The sequence below is a fragment of the Octopus bimaculoides genome, chromosome 17 (assembly GCF_001194135.2).
Source record: "Octopus bimaculoides isolate UCB-OBI-ISO-001 chromosome 17, ASM119413v2, whole genome shotgun sequence".
NCBI classification, from domain to species: Eukaryota; Metazoa; Mollusca; class Cephalopoda; order Octopoda; family Octopodidae; genus Octopus; species Octopus bimaculoides.
Window position 1 is genome coordinate 26,918,729 of NC_068997.1, and position 11,151 is coordinate 26,929,879.

At 38.8% G+C, this 11,151-nt stretch overlaps 1 protein-coding gene across 2 annotated transcripts in view; it reads right to left on the reverse strand.

The window, feature by feature from the left end:
• The window catches only part of LOC106878468 (rotatin), a 55,061-nt gene that overhangs the window by 42,230 nt on the left and 1,680 nt on the right, over positions 1-11,151 (reverse strand). For both annotated transcript variants that reach the window (XM_052973803.1, XM_014927685.2), the window contains exons 2-12: positions 9,468-9,655; positions 8,604-8,790; positions 7,803-7,919; positions 7,160-7,232; positions 6,232-6,346; positions 5,454-5,634; positions 4,260-4,425; positions 3,163-3,430; positions 2,283-2,465; positions 1,460-1,672; positions 130-239 (exon numbers count right to left, since the gene is read on the reverse strand). In XM_052973803.1, coding sequence (XP_052829763.1) covers positions 130-239; positions 1,460-1,672; positions 2,283-2,465; positions 3,163-3,430; positions 4,260-4,425; positions 5,454-5,634; positions 6,232-6,346; positions 7,160-7,232; positions 7,803-7,919; positions 8,604-8,790; positions 9,468-9,655 — 1,801 coding nt within the window. The remainder of the gene's footprint in view (positions 1-129; positions 240-1,459; positions 1,673-2,282; positions 2,466-3,162; positions 3,431-4,259; positions 4,426-5,453; positions 5,635-6,231; positions 6,347-7,159; positions 7,233-7,802; positions 7,920-8,603; positions 8,791-9,467; positions 9,656-11,151) is intronic.

Below are 11,151 nucleotides of genomic sequence, written 5' to 3' on the forward strand. Positions count from 1 at the left end.
GTGTGTATGTATGGATGTATATATGTGTGTATATACGTGTGTGTGTATATATATATACACACACACACACACACACAGGCAAGTGAAGTAATGACAAAATGAACGAAAGGAGAAACACCCAAATCTCACTATTGCGAACAAAAGTCAATGAGTCTGTGAATAAATGGCACATGTATATGGTAAGGGATTCCAAGTAAACAGCTGCTAGCTAGGTCAAGTAATTCTGTAGAATCATCATCCTGAAAGAGAAATACAGTTTAGTTGATACATATGGTAGAAATATATGAAAATATGGCAAAACAGAAATAATTCTTTTATACGTTTTTAGCATTTTATGAGGTGAGAAATGTTGATGTATATATTTGGTTGAGTTGTATGTCTTGACTAAGGTTTACCATTTTGATATTCATAATACATACTCATGTCAGATATACTAACATTTATATAGAATGGTGTAACTTGTTTAAAGTTTAACACATTAGTTATAATACTAATAGTGTTAGTAAGAAAGGAACAAGCATGGCTCTGGGGTTAAGAAATTTGCTTCCCAACCACATGGTTTTTGGTTCAGTTCTGCTACAAGGAAACTTGTGCAAGTGTCTTCTACTATAGCCCTTGGGCTAATCAAATTCTTACGAGTGGATTTGTTAAATGACAACTGAAGAAGCCTGTATATGTACGTATGTGTAAATGCGTGTGTGTCTGCATGCTTGTTTATATTTGAACTTCTTTAAAAATCACTGAGTCATAAATCATGATGTTATTGCTATTTTCCTTAACAACAAATTGTCTGCTGGATTTGTGCCTTTGAAGATGAAAACAGGTAAGGGTTAGAAACAGGAAGAGCATCCAGCTATAAAACAATGCTTTGATTAATATGTTCATCTAACCCATAAGTGAAGGCACATAGTTTAATGCTTAGGATATTCAGCTCACGAATGTAAGGTCACGAGTTTGATTCTTGGCAGCTTGTTGTGTCCTTGAGCAAGACACTTCATTTCACATTGCTCCAGTCCACCCAGCTGGCAAAACTGAGTTGTACCTGAATTTCAAACAACCAGCTTTGTGACATTCTATATCACGCTGAATCTTCCTGAGAACTCTGTTAAGAGTGCGCATATCTGTGGAGTGCTCAACCCCATGCGCATTAATTTCATGAGCCGATTGTTCCATAGATCTGATCAACTAGAACCTTTGTCATCACAACTGAGAGAGTACCAGTCCTCAAACTCATGCTAAGCTCTCTCAATGGCATTTTAATTGTATTTTGAGTACAACAATTTATTCAAAATTACATAGTCATCTAATATCCAAAAAAGAACATATTAAATCATCAGGGACTGCTACCTTCGAATTACTGGCATCCTATCCTGGAGTACATTTAACTCTCAACCACTCTGTTAATGGAGAGCTAGGATAGGATAGGAGAGGGAGTGATCTACAACAATGAAATGCTTACCACTTGGCTAACTTTTGCAAGAAAACAGCAAGTACGTTGTAAAGAAGTGCAAACTCTTGCTGTGTGTGTGTAAAGACAGTATTTTTCGTTGGCTAATTGATATAAGTAACCCAAAATAGCAGCATGCAGATCAGGCCACATCTGTGACACACACTCATCAAAGGCTACAAGTTCTATGGCAGTGGGCAATATTTCTGGCATTGAAGACTGGATCTGAAACATTGGTAATTATAGAAATTGTTTATAAAACAGCATTTTAGGGAGAAAAGAAAAAAAAAACCAGAGAGATAAACAACTAGAACAAGAATAACAAAAACAAATTCAACTGTAAGTATGCATAGTTTTTAGTTTGTCTTTTTCTATGGTATTTAGCGAACAATAGTAAAACAGGGTTGACAAAAACCACCAAGAAGCTTGTCAGATAGATTATACCTGTACATAAGAGACTTGATAATATTGTCACATGGTTTAGCACAACCATCAGACGTTTGGATGACTTTAGCAGAGTCATCTAGGAGGAGGCTTAATTTATCACCTGGTTTAACACTACAAGACGGCCCTTGAGCAGAGTGCTGCCACTCAAAGTACCACAAGCATTTGAATCTTGGTATATTGTTTCCTGCTACAGCAATCTGTATAATATTGTCACCAGACTCCACTTTTTTTCTCCCACCATCACCACCGTTTACCTCTGAGGTCCTGCATAAAGGTTACCGGCACTATCTTTCTTTTTCTGATTGAGGAATTTTCCCTTTTCGTTTTTTTTTATTCCTTAAGGTTCAACACTAATATTTATGGAAACCAAAATGTATAAAATACTCACCTTCTCTATGGTAACTAACTGCTCCAGGAAAGAAACCAGAAAACAGCTGAGAGCAATAAATATCTGCCTGGATTTCACAATGAGTTCCTGCGAGGTTTTACGATTTTCAAAGAGTTGGTTTCTATGGTGATGCTGCTGCAGAAGTTCACATATTAACTCTATACAGTCCTTTAGTTTATTCACCTGACAACAATAAACAAACAATAAGAATAAAGATTCTTTACCTTGTTGCTGTTTAACCCCAGGTCAGTCCTGATAGAGTAAACAGACATGACCAAAGGTTATTCTAAACAACACCATTCCATCCTTTTTTCCCCTTTCTCTTAGGAATAGTGCAGGCTAGACAAACAACATTCTCTCTGGTATCCTTGTAGAAGATGCAAGGGTGCAGGTGTGGCTGTGTGGTAAGAAGCTTGCTTCCCAACACACATGGTTCGGGGATGAGTTCTACTATGTAGCACCTTGGGCAACTATCTTCTACTGCTTCAAGAAGACCAATGGCTTATGAATGAACTTGGTAGATGAAAACTGCACGGAAGCCCAATATAGATGTGTAAGTATGTATGTACACACACACACATGTGTGTGTGTGTGTCCCCTTGTGTTTGTCCCTCTCCATGGCTTAACAAGCTGGTTGGTTTACATTACTGTAACTTAGTGGTAGAACAAAAGGGACCAGTGAAAGAACAAGTATCAAATGAGTACCTTGGTGGATTTGTTCAGCTAAAATCTCTCAAGACAGTGCCCAACCATGGCAGGAGAGCAATGATCAAACCACATAAAAGGTAAAAGAAAGAGGTTTACAAACACAGACTACTTAAAATTATAGAGAATATTCTATGTTTGATAGAGAGGGGAATAACATTAACTGAATACTTACAATTTTCCTTGCAGCTTCACTTTGGTTGCTCCAAATCTCAACAGTAATACTTTCAGAGAGAAGTACCATCGTGTTTGGCAGCAACTGTACAAGAGCTGACACATCCGACAACTGGGAAGACTTTTTAAGTAAGCTAAGGCTAGTGAAGATTAAGTCAAGACAATAAACTGGTAATGTGATCTGATGCTGCTGTAATGTCTGTACATTTTCCACTTCTAGCTCATCTGTTGCCTGTAAGGAGGCATCTAAGATCATTTGAGAAGATAACCTGCATGGATCACAAGGAGAAACAAGGAAAGAAAGAAATGACTTTTAAAATGGGAAATTTTCTTCAATGTTTGGGAGAAGGGTTCCAATGACAGAATCAAATGAATAAGCAACAACATCCATGACCTTTTGGAGGGATTCTGAAATTGGTGGTGAAACAACAGGGAGAAAGAAGCTACAACACACCAAGTTGTTCTTGTAGGAAGTGACAAATTAATATATCAAATCTGTCCTTACACTGACAACCTGGAATGAATGCTTGCAAACAAGAATGGACTCTGCTTAAAGCACCCAAGGCCATGTGGTGATGTTAACCAGGCAACACACTAATCTCACACAAGAGAATAAGCACAGCCCATCTGACACACTTTCCATCAATCTACTATTGCCACCAATGCCTGTGAGCCCACTCCACTTCTTATACATCTATAGTGTACACTGATACACTATATGGAATTTATGGAAACTCCTTTTCTGCATATCACATGTGACCAATTCCCTGATATGCAACTCCTTCTCACTAAAACTTCAATCTTTGCTAAGTTTACTTTAAGATCTCTTGATTCCAGGTTTTGCTTCTGCATCTGAAATTTCTTCTTCAGGTTTGCCACAGATACAATATTAAGAACCAGGTTATCAACACTTCAGATTTTCTATGAACCACCACTTGGAGGACTATAATAAACAAAAAGAAACTGAGGGCTAAGTTCTGGCCAAGTTTCTGGTTGAAGGCTATCCTCCTCCCACAAATCATACAGACCCCGATAAGGGTCAGAGCACTCCCATTCTTCTCCTAACTAACACATAAAAATAATAAAATGTTTGCTTACCTCTCTACTGAAGACATAGAAGTGTCTCCATCTCTGCCATCGCCTGTGCAACGAGAATCACTTTTACCCAGAGCAGAGAAGCGAGTGTCATTGGAATGTATGGAGTGGCTGAAAGCTGATCCATTTGGAGAAGGCACCGATAATGTTGAGATGTTGGACCAAACATCTGTGAAGATATACAGTGCTGATATAGACTCAAACATGCCTATTTCACAATAGGCATAAAGGGGTTCATATTTACAGTATTATACAGACAAGAAAGTAATATTTCAAATGCAGTATTGCTGTGAAAGCAGCTGAAAAATTGGGTATTATGACCCTTATAAGATGAAAGGTTGTCAACAAACAGCCATGGGACTGAAACCTGCATCTCTCAGAGACTGGCCGAGTACTTTATCATTAAGCTTAACTGCCTGCTGACAACAGTCTCCATCAAATTTAAGCACTAAATACACAGCTGGCATGGGTTGGACAGTTTGACCAGGGCTGGCAAGCTGGAAGGCTGCACCAGACTCCAGTCTGATTTGGCATAGTTTCTATGGCCAGATGCCTTTCCTAATGCCAACCACTCCGAGAGTGTAGTGGGTGCTTTGACGTGCCACTACCCTCTTCCCTACTTATCATCCCTTAACACTTGTTCTTTGTCATATTCAACCTCTCACTCATTCCCCATCTCTAACCATCCCTCATTCCCCCATAGACCCTTGCAACCTCTACCCATCCACACTCCATTCCCCTGACCCCATTCACTTCTACCCACCTAGTATTTTGAGGGTACACCCTGATACATGACCACCACAATTTTTATCTCTTTCCAGTCCTGGCTCAATCACTCATACCCTCTCTTCTATAAGTAGCCGTGCAGCTTTACTATAAGAAACCTCTTGTGTTCTAGCCTATCTTTTATACTTTAACCCTTCATTCCATAGCATAAAGCTGCCTCCCTCTTTACTGTAGTTCCACTTAAAGGGAATCTTAGTCTTGTAGGTTGTGTAATGATCTCATATGTGCCAGTGCCCTGAAAAAAAAACCCCACCCAATACATAAAGTGGCTGGCATTAAGGAAGGACAATCAGCCATAGAAACCATGCCAAAGCAGATATTGGAGCATGATGCTTTGGACTTGTTGGATCCTGTCACACATGCCAGCACGAAACATGAACTTTAAATAATGATGATGATGGCTCAACTGACCTGGTTTGGGAGTATAAAAAGCTGGGTCCTGGTGGTATTTTAATCGTGTATGTAAGCAACTGGTCAGACTTCTCAACGTCCGGCTGACTTGAACCAGTAAATTTGGCTGGTTTAAAAAGGTGTTATAGTCCAAAGGTGGAGTAATTTGCTTGCAAGAGAGCTCCAAGACTTCCAAAAGACTCTATAAAAGGAAATGAAAACAGAAAAGATATCAAAACAACTCACCATTCACTATCTCCACCACTCAACCTGACCTAATTTCTACAGTTGTCACCTACTCTTCCCTACCTTCCTTATTTATCATACCCCAACACTTGTTCTTCATTATATTCACCCCTCACACATTTCCCATCTCCAACATTCTCCCATTATCCACCTGCACTCCTTGTTTTCCTGTCCTCATTCACTTCTCACCTTGCACACTGGGAATTCACCCTGATACATCATCACCATTTTCATCACTTTCTAGTTCCACTATTCTTCAATAATACACAGTCATGTAGCTCTCCTGCAGCAAGAAACCTGTTCTGTTCTGTGTCCATTCCCTCATAATTTAACCCCTCGTCTCCTAGCATAAAACCACCTTCTTTACCGTAGCCTCACTCAGTCAAAGGGGATTTTAGTCTCACAAGCTACATGGTGACCTCACTAGTACCGTCGTACAAAAAAATGCATTATAATAGAGGAAGTGAAGCAGATGTCTTGCTGAAGAGGTAAAATAATTTTCTCTCTGCCCTCAACAGCCTAAAATATATTCCACTCAACACTAAGATTTTACCTGAGTAATTTGTGGTCTCTGAAGGAAAATTTCAGCAGGAAAATCATAAAAGACAACATCTCTGAGAAATTCACAGGTATTTGCCAGTTCATGGGGGTCTTTGTTCTGGAATAAACTGCATGAAAGAAAAATAGTCAATGTTCTATAAATCCAGTGTGAAATTGACTCATGTGTTATTTTATCAACCCCAGAAGACAGAAAGGCAAAGATAATCTCTGTAGGATTTGAACTCGGAGCAGATGGCAGTGTTCTTTTATGGCCAAATATCATGAGAAAGAGTGGCACACCCTCATGTAGCTAAGTAAACTGATCTTTGACATTGCAGGGCTTTTCTTCCTGTTCATGGTTAGTAGTTTCAAAGAATCAGTCCTAGCACTCCAATCCCACTCTTTAGATTTGGAGATCTGACCACAGTGGCTCAGCAGGCTAAGATGGCTGCAGTGACCAGTAAGCTGTAGGTTTTACATAGGAGTGGCCTTCTCCAAGGTGAATTGCCTATCAGCACTGGAGAGCTCCACCCACCCTGGAGCTGCCAAGAGGGCACCAAACCACCTGATGGACTCCATTCCGTGATTTGTCGTTGAGTCTGATTCCCCAAGCCTTTTCTGTTCCCAAAGCAATCACAAGGTAGTCAGGATTTGTGCTTGGAGTTACCTCCATAGCATGTTATGGACCCTGACAGGTGCTACCCTGAATCAGAGTAGATTTTGGAACAACAGTGGCTAAAGGGTGGTTCTACACTTCTCAAAACCTTGGAACTCTTGAACCAGGGACCCACTACCAGATGAGATTAAAAAAGTCATACCCAGGACATGAAGAACTCAGAACATAGAGACATTAAAAACAATAATATAAAATCAATATAAAAGTAAAATGTATCAATGAAAACAAAAATCAATAGAGGGAAACTTGATCAATGATTACTTACCTATGTGTAGAAGACAAAACATGTCGGTCAGTTTGAGTTAAAGTCAGCCAAGGAAATGTTCTCATTGTAAACCCTACAGAAGATTAAAAAATATAATAATTCGGCATAGGCATGGCTGAGTGGTTAAGAAGCTCTGTTTGTAACCTCGTGATTTTAAGTGCAGTTCCACTGCATGGCACCTTCAGCAAGTGTCTTCTACTATGACTCCAGGCTGACTAATGTTTTGTGAGTGAATTTGGTAGATGGAAATTGTATGGAAGCTTACTGTGTGTGTGTGCATGCACATGCGCGCACCTTTGTATTTGTTCACCCCTCAACTCCACGTGACAACTGGTGTTGGTTTGCTTATGTCCCAATAACTTTACAGTTTGGCAAAAGAGACCAACAGAATAAGAACCACACTTAATAAGTACTGGGATTGACTTGTTCAACTAAGCCCTTCAAAGCAGAGCCCCAACACAGCTAGTTACAACTCCATGACACACACACACACACACATGCAAGTACATACACACACAGAAGCTGACATGCTTCCAGATGCATACACCTTCTTTCCACCCAATCTGTTTGTCCATATATGGTAACCAATTTTACCAATCTAGAAGCTCCACAAATAAAAGCAAAAAAACAAAATAAGGTTTACCTGAGCCTGGTTTAGCCCTTGTTAGGTTTGAACCAACATTGTCTTCATACATCACTCCTTCAATATTGTCATTCTCAGCTGTCTGTGGATCACATGGATCAGCATTAGAAACTGGATCTACAATACACAAAGTTAACAATCACTTTCAATGATCAGAGTCTCATGATGGTTATATATTAATGAACAAAGTTTAGAAGTCAGTGATTAACATTAAGTCACCAATGCTGTTTCTGTCTATAACCAACACAACTCTCAACAGCCCAGTCTACCTAGCTGTATGTGGGTACCATTGTCGTATAGTTCACAAAAGATGACATTGTCAAACAAGTTAGTCAGAAAAATGGGAGAGAGGGTACAATCAGAGAAAGAAATGAAGTGCATTGTGACCAGCGATGAGTAGTTGTTAAAGAGATAAAGAGAAAGATAGTAATGTTACCTACTGAGCTAAAAAATATAATATAAACTCATCCCAGACATTGGGATAGAGTTTTTGCAAAGTTATATACATATAAGGTTAGTATTAGAGAACATCAAAGATTATGACACCCACCTAGTATCTATAGCAACTCTGAGAGCTTCAATTGAAAATTTTCTTAACTGGGAAGCATTAGAATAAAGTGCTTCTTTAATGTCTATAGTGATTGTTTTGAAAGAGACAAGATGATGTATCCCCAGTGAAGGGTGGTTTTGATGTCTCTATTCAGTGAAGTCTGAACAGAAGTGTTCTTGCTACATGTGTAGAAAGTGATATCAGCAGCATAGAAGTGAGAGAAAAGAAGAAATATACTGATGCAAACTTACCAAAGCAAGCCTGTTGATAATGGATGTGTTCGCATCCATTTGATTTCAGATCTAAATCTGGGATCTTCATCAAATTCTCAAGAATTGTATCAATTTTGTCTTTCAGTGATGTGGGAGAGTCCATTCGCAAATGAGATAAGAAGTCTATAGCACCAATTTCTCGAAGACTCTCACATGCGGTAGAATGCTGTGAAAAGAACAATATATTAATTAACAGCTAAGATTTTAATATAAATGATATTGGATATAATATACAGCAATTTGAGTGAGGAGGAACAGACCCCTAAATGGATGGATTGTTGGTACCTACCATTATGAAACTGGGGTTTTTAATGTATACCATAACAGATTTGTGTGTGTGTGTGTGTGTGTGTGTGTGTAGATGTAGGCATGGCTATAAATTTCTTCCTAATCAAATGGTTTCAGGCTCAATCTCTCTGTATAGCATCTTGGGCAAGTGTTTTCTTCTATGGCCCTGAGCTGACTAAAGACTTGTAAGTGGATTTGACAGATGGATATTGAAAAAGAACATCATATGTGCATGTTTATATATATGTTTGTGCTTTTGGGGTTGATAAGTACCAGATGAGCACTGGGGTTGATGTAATCAACTAGTTCTGACAAAATTTCAGACTTTATGCCTATCATAGAAAGAATTATCTCTTTTTCTTTACAAGCCAAAATCTTTGGTTCATACCCTATATGATCTCAGAGAAACTGAACAGATCAAGGATGTTCAATGAGCTAACATGATACCTTCAATCTGGTTGCTACAAATTGATATCATGCTGGGACCTACAGTGTACCAGTTAGAGAAAAAAAGAAATATAAAAAAAAAGGGGGGGGGATCTCTGCCTGTCTTACCTCTGATAGTTGATGCAGCAACCCAAGCACCTCTGACTGCATTGGAGCACTGGGAAAGTTGAACCATTCCAATAAGCGAATAAACAGGTGTTTCTCCTGAACCAGGTCTGACAGACAGACCAATCCATAGTTTAGTTTACTGACAATGTTTTTCAATGCTCGGACTCTGATTTCTTCCAGTTCATGTCCTGAGATGGAAAATGAAATTCATTAATTAACACATGGTACAGTAGAATTTTAGTGAACAAGTGATATTTATGTTTGATAGCGGGATAGTGTCAGTAAACATGCAGGATGTGCATCTCATAGTTAGGTAGAGTCAATGAACAGGTGTCGTTATCAGACATGTGTCTGATAGTGAGATATAGCTAGTGAACATGCCTGACGGAGTCAGTGAACATGATGTTTGGTCATGGAATAGAGTTAGTGAACAAGTGACACTATCAGATATATGTCCAATAGTAAGGAGTAGTTGGTGAGCTAGTGAACATGTGTCTGATAGCAATGTACAACAAGTGAACATGTACTTGACAGTGTATTATAGCTAGTGAGCAGATCACACATGTATCTGATAGTGGGGATACAGTTAGTGAACATATGTGCCTGATAGTAGTTAACAGGTGAAACATACATCTGATGAATTCAGTGAACATGACATGTCAGACATGTGTTCACTAGCTATATCCCACTATGCGGTTCATTTTTGATTGCGACATAATGACACCAGATATGAACCCTACTGAACACCTCTGGGGCATGATGGACAAGATATTTCATAAAAAGAACAAGAAAGCATCCTCAAAGCCAGATCTTTAGAGATTACTGTATGAAACTTGGCAAGAAATTCCACAAGAGAATATTCATCTGATCAATAACATGCCTAATAGGGTCCTTGCATTGAAAAATGCAAAGGGCATGTCTACTAAATATTAAATATTCACATTATAACAATTAATACATAATTTAAATGTATAATTTCAAGTTCGAATAAATTTTAATGATTACAAGGGTGTCTATTTACTTCTGTCATGTCTGTGTACACCAATCCAAGACACTGATGAAGGTAGTGACAACAAAATTCATTTAACAAATGCAAAGCACAACACTGGTGATAATGAATGCCCTTGTTGCCAACTCTCACCTGTTTCCAAGTAAAGTAATATTTTCCCATGGACAGGCATGCTCTTGCAGAATATCAAAATAAATGACACTCCTTATGTGACAGTGATAGCCATTTTACAACCATTATATAATATCAATACAAGGAGACGTCAACATACACCCCACACACACACACACACACGCACACACACACATACATATATATATATAATACACACACACACAACAGGTTTCTTTCAGCTTCTGCCTACGGAATCCACTCATAAAGCTTTGGTTTGCCCAAGGCTATAGTGGAAGACACTGGCCCAAGTTGTCACACAGGGGGCCTGAAGTTCGAACTATGTGATTGGGAAGCATAGTTTTTATCACAAAGCTGTACCAGCACAGATACACACACACAGGTGAGCACATAAGTGGAAAAAAATATTCGTATACCAAAGGTAGAATAATATGCTTTTATTAAATCTGCAAAATTTTCGTCACAACTGTCAGACGAACGAGAACGTGGAACTCTGAGTAAGCTTTGTGATAATTCTGCAGCTTTAATAAAAGTATATATATA